The 15,389-nt window shown below is 50.1% G+C and overlaps 1 protein-coding gene across 1 annotated transcript in view; it reads right to left on the bottom strand.

Annotated features, from left to right (window-relative positions):
* LOC105559711 (optomotor-blind protein-like) overlaps nucleotides 1-5,796 on the bottom strand; it is a 112,896-nt gene extending 107,100 nt beyond the window's left edge. Inside the window, exon 1 of the mRNA XM_012008218.1 lies at nucleotides 4,990-5,796. Coding sequence (XP_011863608.1) covers nucleotides 4,990-5,728 — 739 coding nt within the window. The 5' untranslated portion in view covers nucleotides 5,729-5,796. The remainder of the gene's footprint in view (nucleotides 1-4,989) is intronic.
* Between the last annotated feature and the right edge of the window lie 9,593 nt (nucleotides 5,797-15,389).

Raw genomic sequence — 15,389 nt, 5'->3', positions numbered from 1 at the left:
CCCGCCCCGCCCCGTCGCCGGCGCGGTCGTTTTCTCCTCGCTCGGGGTACACGGGTTACGCGCGCACGTACACGCGTCCCGAATTTCGAATGCAAGGAACGTCGGGCATGCCCTTGGCAAGATTAATCGCCACTACCTTATGGTCAGTTGGCCGCGAGCCCGACTAGAAAAGAGGAAGAGGGGACGAGCCGCGGCGCGCAGCTTCGAAAAGTGACGGGAAAGACGCGCGATGGCAGATGACGGATCGCCGCCGCATCCTGGCTCGACGATCGGACGTCGCGACGGGCCGCGAGGACGTCGGGCGACGCCGACGGCGAGGCCGTCGGCCGAGGGGGTCGTCGCTCTGCGCGACGCAACTGGAAGTGAGGATGAAAACAAAAGAGCCCTTTTAAATCGACCGCGACCTAAAATTTTACCGATTGTCTCGTTTCAATATTAAAACTGAACTTGAATTAACTTGGTGTTAATCGTTAAAATGATAGAGTAAGGGCGATGTGAGCCGTCACCTGAACTTAGGTGATAAAATTATATGTCAGTAAGAATTAAAGTAAGATATAAAAATTGGTAACAGTTATGATACATTGCAGAACATTTCGGTCAGCGTACGTGACCCTCTTCAGCCGTAAATTCTCGTTTCAATTGGAGGCAAACGCGCATCGGAGTGTCTCGTTTCGTCGATTTTAAACGGGTTTTACATCGTTCGATTTTTTCGGGCCTTATTTTGCCGGCCCTGAGCTAGGTTGATATGTTTTTTGTATTTCGGACTTTGACAATTTCTGTATCGTTTTCACGCACAACGAGCGCGATCTGTTTATCCCGTTCAATTTTCCCCCGCAACATTTTCGGTCTAATACGTCAAATCGCGATACGAGCGGGTGAAAGAGCTGTACGCCCGCAGAAGGTAAATTGTCTAGGGGCAACGTGGCAGCGCGTGTCTACCGACGTCGGGAATTAATTCATCATTTAGCCTAACGAAGGGAATAACTAGTTGTAGCGGATGAGGTGGACGCGCGTAATAATGCGATGTCAGATAAGACGAGGACGAGCGATGAGCACGTTGTCGGCGCTGGAAATCGTTCCTCCGATTGTTTTTTTTTTTTCACGCACCTGGCACGACACTTGCAGACGGCGTCGCGTCCCGCTGTTATTACCGCCACAAAGTAAAAGCGAATGTAAAAAGTAACGAAGCGCAAACGTGTCGCTCTTTTTCGAATACGCCACTCTTCGTACGTTGATAGAAACGCGAAACTTGGGACGTTCGAAGCGAGTACTCGAAAACTTTTTTTACGGATGTAATTCCGAAAACCTTGAGAAGGAGTGAGAACAAGATCGGCACAATTTTCTTTTCGCATTCGATCTTGGTCACAAAGCAGGTACCAAACGAGAGGTCTCGTCAAGCTGATTACAGACATGTCAGTCTCAGAGTGTAGCTATTTAACGTCCCAGAGATATCGGGCTCCAAAAATTCCAGAACCGAGTCGGAGTAGACTAAGAGGTTTCCCGATGGTCGATGCTAATGACATCGTCCTGCATTTTCTATGAACCTAAGTAAATTTTAGATGGATCAAGTGAATTATTACCTGGGATTCTTTTATTCTGTACAATCTAACCAATAGGTTCGGTCAAAAGCATTCATAACGCCATTTTTCAGCAGTGGAACCTTTGGAGCGGATACCACAGGTACACTCTGATATTGACATCGTACCCTGCATTTTCTATGAACCTTATAAGTAAGTTTTAGGTGAACCAAATGAATTATCATCTGGGACTCTGTTATTTTCCACAATCCAACCAATAAGTTCGTTCAAAAGCATTCCTAACGCCATTTCTCGGCACTGGAACTTTGGCGCGGACACCATAGGTGCACTCTAATATTGACATCGTCCTGCATTTTCCATGAATCTAAGTGAGTTTTAGGTGGATCAAGTAAATTATCACCTGGGGCTCTTTTATTTTCTACAATCTAACCAATAGGTTCGGTCAAAAGCATTCATAACGCCATTTTTCGGCACTGGAACCTTTGGAGCGGACACCGTAAGTACACTCCGATATTGAAATATCTGTAATCAGCATGGACGAGACCTATCGTCTGGCACCTGCTTTGTGACCAAAATCGAATACGAAGAAATGGGGCCATTTGCCTGTGGACTGTTCTAACTCTTTTGCAAAATCGTGCGTGCACGTCGGACCTGGGATACCTATCGCGGAAATGTTCGGGATGGACTCCGATCGGAATTAATCCGTGTCCCCTAGAAAACACGATAGAAATCTAGGAAATAATTGAACAATTCCGAACATCGCCATGATAGAGACCTGTCTCGCACGTCGACGTTTTCGAGACGCTGCCACGAAACGTATACATTTTTGCATATCCGCGCGTCGCGCCGCTCGTCGGTGGAAAACGCACGCGAAAGACAATGCATTCTGAAAGTAATGTCGCGAAGTCGCGCTGCACGTTCGCGTCGTCCTGGCTCATTTAACGCCGCAGATATGCTAGATCGATTACATTATCGGTGCCTCGAGTCATAATGTATTGCCGCGGCCGTGTACGCCAATCGCATTTTTCTTTCCACCGCGTTGGAGTCGCGCCGCGGGTACGCGGCGACGTTAACGTCGCTATTGTGATCACCCGATCGGGTGCGATCCGAATACCTTTCACGTTCGCGGATATCGACACGAGTCACGTTCCCGGGGCGACGGGTCTTTCGCAAAAACCGGGGAAATCGCCTCGCTTCTAGGCTAGAAACGAAACTCGGTTGCACTTTCGCCTCGGATCCTCGCGAAGGCAAGTTGAAGACGTCCACGTCACCAGCCCGGGTTAATCGCGAAAGACGTTCCGTAGCTCGACTGAAAACGCAACCTCGAGACACTCGACGAACGTTCATTCTCGCGAAACACTCGTAGACTATTCTCAGAACATTCCCATTCCCACCGAGGATAATCCCCCTTTTTTTATAAGTTTACCCCTTTGTGGGAACACCTTTCAACCGTTAGGTTATACCAACGTGATATCTCTAAAAATTCCTTGAAATTCACGCTCATAGCGAATTCGGCAGCTAGCGCTGAGTGCGCGCGGAAGCTTTGTTCAGTCTACACTTGTAGTCATCTCAAGTACATGTCCTCAAACTATTTAGCAACAAAAACGATCCCTACGATCATATTACTGACTAAGGGCCAGTTTCACAAACATCGGTTAACTGAACTAAGGTTCAGTCGACTCCCTATCTTTTTCCATCTTATTATTTAAGAAGAGACAGAGAATCCATTAACCTTCGGTTGGCAGTTGACCGATGTTTGTGAAACCGGCCCTGAGAAGCATTTCAACAAGTATTCAAGACGATCCTTAAATATCAGGATTGCCTGTAAACAAGCCTTAGCGCGCACTAGTGCAAGCTGCCGAATTCGCGATTAATCTTGATTAAACACCGAGACTCCCGGTTTCACTAACGTCGCTCAACTTTAAGCTTAGCTTAATTCGTTCCTAGTCTCCATCCAACTGTTACTTTAGAAAGAGCGAAACGAGAATTAAACCGAGATTAAAGTTAAGCGACGTTTGGTGAAACCACCGGGCCTGAATCCCAACACTAGGCGCTTAAACTCCTTCGAGCGTTCAATTTTATGAAATTTCTCTTAAAGGGGAAAATATGGGGGACGAGAACCTTGCGTTACATCACTAAGCACTCGTGTTAGCACGGAGCTTACAAGTTCTAAGGCTAATCCCGTCGTTGACGACGCGCATTGCGACGGGTCGGAGCACCGCGTAGCCGCGCGATTTCCGCGACTCCTCTCGCTCGCTCTCGCGAAATTCCCCATCGAAAAACAACAGATAGGCCACCGTCGGGCGATGGGCGACACTTTCGGCGACACTTGTCTCCCTCTTTCTCCCGAGTGGCATGAATATTATTGAGAAAACAATTAGCGGCCGATTGGTCGCGCACAATCAAATGTCGTGACATTAGTGCCAATCTTTATAATGGCACCGAGCGCTCGGCAAACAAGGTAATAAACTGTCTTTAATTAGCGGCATTTAATATCAATAGCGACGGGCCGCGTCGCTTTATCGTCGCGCGAATTAACAATGGCCGCCGCGTCTAATTATTGCGCAGTATCGCGGGGAGAAGAAAGGAAGACGCGAGAAACGAGAGCCTCTTCGAGGCGGCGGACGGAACGCGCAATATTTCATACGTCGGCCACTTCTTCCGTGCAGCCGTCGCGCGCTTTGACGTCCAGGCCGCGCGCGCGCGCGCGATCAGGATGTTGCGTAAGGCCCCGGCGCGAGACGAAACGGGGGCGACGTGAGTGACAAACGAGAGACTTCCAGCCCGTGTCACAAACGTGTCCTTCCGAAAAACGTGCGCGTTTCCGGCCGCGACAATGGCATCGCGCCAGAACGAGACGCGGCTCTCGCCCGTGTGCGTGCGCGAGCTTCTCGAAACGCCGGCCGATTATTATTACGTCGATTTCCGGCGGTTGGGGGAACGCGAGGCCGGCGGCTTTTGCCGCGCGTGAGAAGATACACGTCGAACTAGAGCAACGTTTACCGTGCCGGACGCGGTGAATCCGCGCGCGAATCGTCCCCCGTTTAAAGGGTAAAACGGCGTCGGCAGAGGCGCGTTCCGAGGGCCAGGTCGGAGGGTAAAAAGCCGCAGAAAGTGACGGGAAAAGTAAACGCGTCCGTAAAACCAAGCCGCCTAATGCCCGGCGCCAGCGAGTGCCGTCTCCCGCGGCCGAAATAAGCACCGTCGGCACGCAACAAGTTTGTTTGCAGTTGAGCTCATACGGTTATATTGTACGGCTCGTAAAAGTTGCCGGCTCTTTTCGCCCCCTCTGTCCGTCTTTCTCGTCGCAGGGACGTATTAATTAAGCGCGAGAGCACTTTCCTCGAGGAAAAGACACCTTTACGCGGGCGGCGAGATCGGCGCTCGTCGAGGCGCGAGCGGACCGATCGAGATCGCACTCTCGCTAAGGAACTCGCGCTCTCAGTCTCACCTGGCGGCGTGATACCGTGCGGGTTGAGGTGCGGATGATGGTGGCCGGCGAGTATCCCCTTGGTCTGAAGATGATGCACCGCCGTCGGCCCCGGCGAGCTGGTGGGCGGCAGATGCGCCGGATTGTAGAAGCCCGCCGCCGCCAGGGCGGCGGCGCTGAAGTAACTCGCGGCCGCCACCGCTGAGGACGGATGCGACAAGTCGCGCTGCTGGCCGCTCACGGGCAGGGGCGGCGGCGTCTCCGGCGCGGCGGCCGGGCTGCCGGGTCCGCCGGGCGGCGGGGAGGCGCTACCCTGCGACGACGAGCCGCCGAGGATGCCGGGCGGGTGAGTGCTCGCCGCGGTCAGCAGCGAGGAGACGCTAAAGTCCGTCGGCCGCGGCGCCGCCGGGGCCGGCAAGGGTCCGGTGATGTGGCCGTTCGGGTTGCTGGCGGGCGGCGTGCCGCCGCCGATCGAGCTTGCGAAGGGCGAGTGCTGATTCAGAGCCGTCGCTGACGCGGGGTACGCCATCCCAGGCCCCCCCGCCTCGGCCCGCGGCCCCGTGTTCGCACCCTCGACCACGTTAGCCTCCAATTCTCTGCCAAGTCTGTGTCGTCGTTGCCCGTCGACGTCCTTTGCGGAGGAGTCCTCCTCCTCCTCCACCACCACCTCCTCGGGCCGTGATCGCTGCTGCAGCGCGGAGGGTTGCGGAGTGCTGGCGCAGTGGGTACCCCTGCACGCTGTGTCTTGTTCGAATCTCATCGAGACGGGCGGGTGTGCCGAGTCGCGCGAGATTCCTCTTCGAGTGACTCAAACCTGCTCTCTCTCTCTCTTCCTCTGGCTCTCCGCCTCTCGTCTCGAATCGTTTGCGATTGCCGTCGGACGGACGCCGCACGTGTGTGCCTGGTCTCTACGCTCGGCGTTCGCGCTCGCGCTCGCTCCTCCGCATATCCCGCTCAAGACCGCGGGTCTTCGCGGTCCTCGCAGTGCCCGCGTTCCTTCGCGCCAATTTCCGGCCGCGGCTGGTCGCCGACGATCGTCTCGTCGAACGTCGCCAGAGATCGGCCGGTCGACATCTTACGAGCCTGTCGGCAGGACTCCGCTTTTTCACTCGCGGAGACGTGGGTCACGGCCGCCTTCGGGTGTCCAAGTCGGAGCGGTTACACTTGGGAGCGACACTCGCGAGCGGTCGCCTACGCCGACGCCGCGTGATAGATCTTGAGGATAAGAGTCACTCCCATGTCGAGACACTAGCCGCGAGTCACTCTAGGTCATGGCGCGCGGACCCGTCGCTCACTAATCACTCACTGATCACCGGGCTCGATCTCCCGCGTCTCTTTCCCCTCCGTCAACACGAAACCCCGCGGTTCGGACGAGCCGTCGACCGTCCCGGCAGGCTCGAGGACGAGCACGAGTCTTGGCGAGGAGAGACAGAGTCCAGTCGGACGCGTGGCGCGCGCGCGCAGGTCGACGCGCGTGCTCCACGATCAACGGTACGCGAGTCGGCGAGACGACGACGACGAGAGGACGAGGACGACAACGGATAAAGAGGAGCCAGGCTTATCTCCTCTCGGCGACCTCTCGGCGGTGTGACGATGTTCGGTCGGTCGGGGCTGTGAAGAGCGGACGAAAGGTGTTACTTGGGTGGCGCCGCGATGGTCACTGAGCAGCGCTAGGATTGACACCTACTCCGGGGGCTCACCCCCACACCTCCCGCGGAGGTGTTGGTGTGCTAAAGTCCCCGTCCGGATTCAGGGCGGTGTGTACGCGGCCGGTCGCGTGTATACGGGTGGTCCGCGGGTCTGTGTGCGTGCGTTAGTACCGTGCGTGTATACGGGACCGCGCGCGGTGTGCCTGCGCCGCGGAACGGACGCGGGAGGCGTGAATGCTGGAGGGCAGCGACGCGAAGACTGAAACCGTGCGGGGGCTCCTCCTCCCTTCCCCTACGACCGCCGCTGGCCGGGGAGTGGGGGAACCCCGGACTTCCCCGAGCGGCCGCGGGAGAGTGACGAGGACGAGGCGACGCGCGCGGACACTGACGAAACGAGGCGGCGTGAGGCGGTGGGGAGGGGAGAGGGTGAATTTCGCCGGCACCTTCGCCCCTACCCCGGACCTGCTCGGGCGATAATGAGCGCTCGTAGTCCGGATTGGCGTTCCGGCGCCAATCCGAGCGGCGTTGGACCCGACGCCTTTCCCGACGCTACTCGAGCCAGCGGCGGTCTCGCTCGCGCCCTCGCGCCCTCTCCCCGTCTCTCCTAGCCCGTTGGACTTATCCCCACCGCCACCCGACGTCACGTACACACACACGCGCGCGCCGCGACGCTCCTCGCTCGTCGTCGGTGAACTTGACGTCGCGCCCCCCACCACGGCGGCTCTAAGGGTGTTAACCGCGAGTACGCCCATTAACACCACCCCGCGTCACTGCCTTCCAACGAGGGCGGGGGCCATGGGGCGCGCGAGGAGGGGGACGCGCGCGCCCGACGTCGCGAGGTGTCGTTAGCGGAGCGAGCTCGGTTCTTCGCCGACTGAACGTTAACGCTCTCGCGTTTGACGCGAGAGAATTTTCGCGTCTGAATTGCCACGTCGGCCGACACCTCCCCGTCCACCGAATCGAAGAACAACGTTATCACTCCCGGATGCCGTTTCGCATTTCGCTTTGTCGCGACGATGGAAAAGTACCTTTTCAAAAAATCACTAGCCGATAAGTATTAGTCCTAGTCTACAATAGATGATTTAAGCCCTAAGCTTTAAGAAATTGGCCAATCACGGTCAAGTATGAGTAGAATGCGCGACTGTGATTAGTCAATTTCTTAAATGTCTATTGTAGACTGGGACTTACGGGATGACGGCTAGCTCTGTGCTAATACGAGTGATTAGGAATGGTAGGGCTCGATCCCGGTCCTCGTCCCGTGTAATTCCTGTTGAGCAAAATTTCGAAAATTTAACGCTTGAAGGAGTTTAAGCATTGGATTTTATGTTTAATCAAGATTAAGCACGAATTTCAAGGAATTTTTAGAGATATCACGCTGATCAAACCTAACGGTTGAAAGGCGTTCACACAGGAGAGTAAACTTAAAAAAAAAGATCGATAAGTATGTACATTTTATCTGATAACGATTGATACGACTGGAGACTCCTCGTTAAAAAACCAATAAAAATTGATTTCAACTGGAAAATTAATCGCTTACTTTTATTATTGGAACATCCTTAGCACTTTTTATTAATTAACCATGTTGCTCGAATAATCGAGTAATTTGCTCAACGTAAAAATACTTATCATATAAGCTGTACAACCTATAAGTTTATATTTGTACATTTAATTCACTTATCACCAAATCTCAACGTATGGCTCGAGCCATTAACTCTATTACGATAAAAGTATTAAAATTTATGTACTACAGATAAGCGAGTTTCGATTGCTTGAGCAATACGGGTAACATACGTAGCGGGTGCCCGTGTATTACTAGCATATTTTGAGTTTAACCAAGTATCCGGGTATCCAGGTATCATTAGCTCTAATTGCGACTACCATTACGTGTAGTTCGAACTCAGTGATAAAGGGTGTAGATCTTCAATCAATAACAGTGTGACATACGTGTCATGCAATATCATTACATCACCCGACTATTGTATTTTGCAATCCCGAAGCCGGAAAATTGCATAGATTCTCATTCGAGCGAACCAGGATGCACAAAATCGCATAACTCATCTCTGTAAAACCAAGTTTGGCGACGTTTCATCCGAGAGAGAAAAAAAATACACGTTTTCAACGCGCGCGCGCGCGAACCCGCGTGGCGAATGTACTTTATCATCACCGTAATGCAATACAATTGGCTACGTCGGGAATTCAGCGAGTTTTCCGCGAAATACCGCGAGTGAGAAGTTTTCGAGAGCCGTGCCAAAATTCGCACGGTGTAGCGTCACGAATCTCACCCTGTCTCGCCCCGTCCTTCTCGCTCGCGCTCGTACGCTCCTCGCCCGTTTTAGCGCGGCGGAGCGGCGACAGAGAGGAAACCCATAGCCACACCCCCTGTACCCCTACCGTTGCCGCGATCATCCCCGCCACGGTGTCACGTGACCCGATCCGTTCCCCTCTCACGCTCGCCGTCACCGTCGTCCGCCGTGCCCCCCCCCCCGTCTCGTCCCTCGACCGGGTGCCGCCCTTCACCCTTTCCTTCCAGCGAAACCTCTCCCGCTTTTTCTCTATCGTGAAACGCTCGACGCTCGTCCTTCGCGCCGCAGAGTGTTGCTGAGACGCCCAGAGCGTCACAGTGTTGCCAAATCCGCGAGAGCTTTTCTACCCGCGCGCGCGACTGGACTGGAATTATACATCCAGAATTACATTATTCGGGAGCGTCGTAAAGAGTGACCGTCAACGCTGAGACCGTCGATCGGGAGTCGTTCTTTTGTTGGCCCAGAGCAAAATTTTGTCTGCCGGGCCGTGATCCGGTTTAATCGTAATTATATGGCGAGAGAGAAACGCGAGAGGATTAAATGTCTGGAACAGAGGGGCGGGTCATGTTTCATTATTTATTGCTGCTGCAGTGAATTATTGGCAATGTGCACCTTTCCGTTGCACTTCTTGTAAACTCAATCCTCTTGATTTACACCGCAAGACAAAATAAATAATAACGCTTAAAAACTTGCGTCTCCAATTGCATTTCAAATTTTATACAGACGCACGTACTTGAGATATTTTTTAATGACGACTTGAATGCAACTTGTGAATGTTCACTTATACCCAATAATAATATGCAAATGCAACATAATAGTATTTTCATATAATTTATATTGCAGCCCATAGTTCCCAAACGCTAGTGTTGATATTAGTGTAATACTACGATTTGTGGATCTTTTAATATTTGATTTAAACGGCTTGTGTCCATACGTAAAAAAATCTTTCAAATTTTTACCTTTATATTTACTCGCGCGAGCTTAAATTTGTTCGTACTAAAACTTCCTTGTTTTGTTTATATCTGGAGTAGAAAATTAGACTCGAGCTGTTCATGTAACAATTGTTAACGCAACGTGTACGTCTGGACTATCCTCTTGACTGCACCTTATGCCAGTTCTCATTCGACTCCATCCTATTAGGTTACCGGATAGCTTATTCCGTACTTTTCGTTCTCTCTCTTTCCCCGGCCGATCTGAGGAAAATGTACCGGCGGCGATCGATGCCACTATATGTTAGCTATCGGATGGAGGCAGTGGAACATAAAGGAAACGAAATAAAGGAAAAAAACATAAAGCGGAAGGCGAGAGAAAGAGCGTCTAAAAATCCTACGGGTGCACATATATCGTGAAAAACCCAAGAGCGAGAAAGAGAAGGAGCTTAGTCGCCTTTTCGCGTGTCCGAGACGACGTGGTAGCGAGCGGCTGAGGCAAGAGCAAAGTTTGTCCTCGTCGGCGGGGAGAAGATAGAGGTATGAGACGGAAAAGGAGAGAGAGACAGAAAGAGAGAGAAAAAAAATCCAGCCACCGAGAGCGCCGCGATACGCAGAATCAGGGGAAACGGCGTAAGATGGACCGAGAGCGATGGCGCGGGCGAGAGAAAGAGAGAGGTGGTCATAATCGCGCAGACCGCGTCATAATCCGCGACGAAAAACATTTGACGAGCGCGCCGGGCTGGTAAAGGGGCAACGCGAAGTGGGCGTGGCACGGTATGACACCGCCCACGTGCCTGAGTTCTCCCCACTGTCGTCGGCGGCGCGCGGGTGGGGGGACTGGGTCTACGCGACGCGCGGAATCGCGCCGAGCGGCGAGGCGAGGAAGTGGGGGGTCCGCGAGACGAGGACGGAGACTCGCGTGGCATTCATCCCGTGACCACGATGAGAGCAGGACGAGGGACGGGACACGCACACAGCGATGCGCGCTCGACACGCGCGCGCTCCCGCACGTTGTCCGGCATACACGGCGAGATTTTTTTGCGCGCGTACGCGGCGGTCTTGTTGGTTGGTCAGTGCGGAGAAGAAAATTGGTACAGCGCGTTCCGTATACCGTGTCTGTATCGCTTGGCGCGCAGCCGATCGACGTCCCACGAGACCACAGATTTTGTTGGACAATTACACAAAGTTGAACAACCCGACTCGGCTAGATTTCGCGTCCGTAACTCTGCGAAACAGTGAAGTCGTAACGCTAGGCTTGTTTGCTTAAAGAGAAGCCATATGGAAAAAAAACATGAGATTCCTGACTCTAAGAATGATGTATAGACGTTGGTTCAACATAAGTAAAACTGAAGTATGATACGAGCCTTTTCTATTTGATTGAATTGCATTTCACTTTTAGCGTAAGAATATCAAAAGCAATTATATTATTTAACATTGTGTCATTTGAATCGTGAAATATTAGTCAAAATGCATGGAAAGAGTGACCAACATTTATCTCGAATAAAGAAAAAGCTCATGCGTATCATGTATGGTGAAATATGTAATGGAAAGTAGGCGAACTTTATAAGTAATCGGAAACAATGTTGCTACACGCATATGCAACACATACTTTTCACTAAGTTGCGCAAACTTCATTAAATAATAATTCCATAATGATTCTTGATGGGGAAATATAGTTAGCAAAAGTATACTAACAAATATATTTACGACAGAGTTATTTAGAGGTATGATATATCCACGGCAAATATATATATAGCTGCATGACAAATGAGAAAATAAAAGTGAGAAACTATCGCGTATACTTATAGAGTGCACGCGATACTAACGCATACGTTTAAAAAGTAAATATAATGCTAAAAGCAGCGAAAAGTGTTGTGTAACGAACTTCTTCAGCGGCAATTGTGCCTGTTGTCGCCCAGGCTGTTTCATCGCAACGATATAAACTTTTCGCTCTGGGCGATAATATTACTATCAAATTATGTCTTCGATTGCGTTGCCGCTCCGCCCGCAGGAAGTGGACAGTACGCGTATGTAGTGCATCCGGTCTTTGAAACGCTACGTTGATAGTGCCAATAACTCGCATATAATTAATGATGCCTACCAACCACTGTTCGCGAGTACGCCACCACGATATAGACCATTTGTTCCTCCCCCGATGCGGTGAACCATCGCATACGCGTAGTCGCATTAGTTAACCACAGTGGCTGCGAAATTCTGGAAACCGGCGAACTGCGTACAGGAGACGGGGAATTTCGAGCCGGTACAGCAGAATTCGCGTGCGAGAAAAAATATATCGACTTGTGACCATGAGATTGATATGTGACGTGCGAATGCAAGAAGCACGGACATTAATGAGTGTTAACGAGTGTTAATGTCCAATATACTTATTCGACACTTATATAGCGTAAGCGCTACGATATCTGTATTTATCTAATAGCGAATTGGGTTGCTTGCACTCTAGTGCGCACTGAGTGCACACTAAGGCTTGTTTATGGTCAGTTCTTATATTTAACTTTGTCTTAAATACATGTTCAAAGAGCATTTAGCCAAGGCCATTTTTCTGGATAAGAAATATTGCAAGAGGTATCTAAGATTATCTCTAAATACAAGAATTGACTGTAAACAAGGCTTAGTGCGCACTAGTGCAACCAACCGAATTCGCTATAAGTTAAGGATGTGCTATTCGAATACGAATTGAATCGAATCGTACGAGATTCCGTTCGTTTCACTCTTGAATTTCTCTGGTACAAATCTAGATGATTCGAATTATATTTTGTCATTTTTACAAAATCACATTTCCAATTAAACAAGACACGGTACATAAGTACATAGGTTCAGTGGATACATTCAGTACTACAACTCCTGTGCAGCTAACAAGTAGCAATTTAGAATAGTGATTGGTTGTGATCCAAACCAAAGAGTATTGCTAATAAAATTAATAACATTATTTTAATCACTATGTTATTGGATACTGCATGGAGTATTTTAATATTTTATTTTATTATTGTTCACCTAATTGTTTCATTTACTGCAACATAAAATAAAATATATTTGATTGGTTTTTTTATTAAATATTTAAATGTGTTTTTAACTTTAAAACAAATTTGTATTATACATATAATCAAAATGTTTTGTCATAAAAGTAATTCTCTCACTATCTCTTGTTATATGATTATATGTATAATATCAATTTGTTTTAAAGTTAAAAACACATTTAAATATTTAATAAAAACTATATAATTATTATTATTATACATATTATTATAGATTGAATTTTAACACGTAGATAATAAGAGAAATATTTTTATAATATTATTATTATTATTATATAATTAATTAAAATTGCATTTCAATGATTCGATTCGCGTCGCTTCGAATGAAATTTTGTGTTCGATTCGGATTCGAGAAAGGAAACAAAATTCAATTCAATTCGCACGTCACTAATTTAATTGTAGATGTAAAGCTTATATTTAATTTTCCCCCTAGACACATATATTTCTTTACGCCTACATATATCTAAAGATTTAGAAGTTGTTCCGCAAAATCAGCAATCTCGGCTTCTTATCTCGTTCTTAAGCTATCTTCTACAACCGGATATCATGTTCCGCGACGCCTTTTATTTCGCTAAATAGCGACTCGGCAGGCTGGATACGCAAGATGAATTTCCCTCGCCAACGTTTCGAACGGAGATTCCAGGCAGATAGAACGCACCGGCCCCGCTATATGTATATCGGCGCGTAGCCTATAAATCTTCTCGGCCCATAAACAAAGCTTTTGAACGCGAAAGGTCGTTGCAGCATGTGCGTGACGATCGTCGCTTCGCTCTCCCCGCGAGTAACTCGCGAAAGAGACAAGAGAATAGGAGGAGTTACTCGTGCGAGGGTGGCGAGACTAGGGGCGGGGTGGAGCGGGACTGAAAGCCCTGACGGCTGAATTTAACGCCAAACTCATCAAGTCGCAGCCTGGTTCTTCGCGGGAAGGAGTGCCGCGGCCAATTTTGTGCTCTCGGCAGCTTCGTCTTCTCGTCTCGCCGTATTTTAACACATGCAACCCTTTCGAGTTCCTCTCGCGGCAGAATTTCGACTAGGCTATCCACCAAGTCACGATCGCGAATATAATGTGTACAGAAAGTCATTCTTTTTATATACACAATGTTTTTATACATGCATTTAAATAATATATAAAAATAAATATATGAAATCGCACGGGGAACACTGTGTGCGATACAAGTGTAATATCATTGTGCTCCAAGAGTAACTTTAACACGAAGAGAAACGCACCTCACTTCGAGAGGTGCGAGAAGCTGAAACGTGCAGTTACGGATCCCGGCCTCGAGTGACTCGTTCGCGCTGGGAAATCGAAGAGGACACTAATGAAGGTTGCGTGATACCAGTTGATCGCCAGTGCATTGAAATCGGAGCGTAAACGACGCACACTTGTCGCCACCTTTGGACACGCGTCCGGCCGCTTTTCCTTGGAAAATTCGACAAAGAAACGCGGCGAGGCGCGGAGGCACGGGCGACGGCGTCGCTCGGATAGAGACACGAGAAAACTGTGCGCGAGCACGGAACAAACCAATTAAGTATTTTAATGGGACGGGGTTACCCGCGGCTCTGTAACAATCGGATAAAACAATCGAAGGGCATGCCGATCCATCCCCGCCGAGAGCGGCGGTAAAGCCGGATTGCCTCGGGGTGATCGTTGTCGACGAGGACGAGGGGGAAGGTGGGGCCGGGGGAGAGAGACGACGAGAGGTTGCGGCGGTGTCGGTGATGGTTTAGAAGTGTGGAAAGACAGTGAAAATTCCCGACGTCACTCCAGCGCGCCGCGGGCGTGTAAATTTGCACGGATCGATTCCGGGCGGGAGAAACGTGGAGGAGAAGGAGAGAAAGAGAGAGAGAGCGAGAGAGAGGGGGAGATCATCGCCGGTTCATGGAAAACGCGGGAGCGCGAGAGGAGAGTCAAGTACCTAACCGACGCGGCAACGAAACGCCCGGAACAAACAACAAACAAGCAAACAAAAACCGGCATCCGCCGTCTCCACGGCGCCTGCCCGCGCGAGGCGCGCTCGGCGTCACGATTTTCGAATTCCCCGGCCTGTCCAGACTTGGCCGGCTACGTGGGATGCGGCGGCGAAAAGCAAAAAGGATGCGTGGATGTCAATTACACGTTATGCTTCTTAACCCCGGAGATCGGGCGATCGACTTGACGTGCAACGCGGGCAGATATTCGAATAAACGTTGCAACATGGTGGACGTTAAAATTGGTGTTTCGGCAACGTTTCGCGGGGGCAACGCGTCTGTGCGTTGGCACTAATAAAGGTTTACGATCGCATTCAAATGAAACGGAATTAACGGCACACAATTGAAGACATTGCTGCAAGAAAGAGGCAAGTCCACATTTTGGCGAAAATGATGTTTTGACATCATTATATGTAACGTTCCAAGCCCGATCGATTGGTGTAAAAACGACGTACGTAAGTGCATTGTTAGTTAAATAAACTGAGATTTTTGGACTTGCCCCCCTAAGCAGATTGG

This window comes from Vollenhovia emeryi, unplaced genomic scaffold, assembly GCF_000949405.1.
Source record: "Vollenhovia emeryi isolate VEMERY1.0 unplaced genomic scaffold, V.emery_V1.0 DF939259.1, whole genome shotgun sequence".
Taxonomy (NCBI): Eukaryota; Metazoa; Arthropoda; class Insecta; order Hymenoptera; family Formicidae; genus Vollenhovia; species Vollenhovia emeryi.
This window is presented reverse-complemented; position numbering and strand designations above follow the sequence as displayed.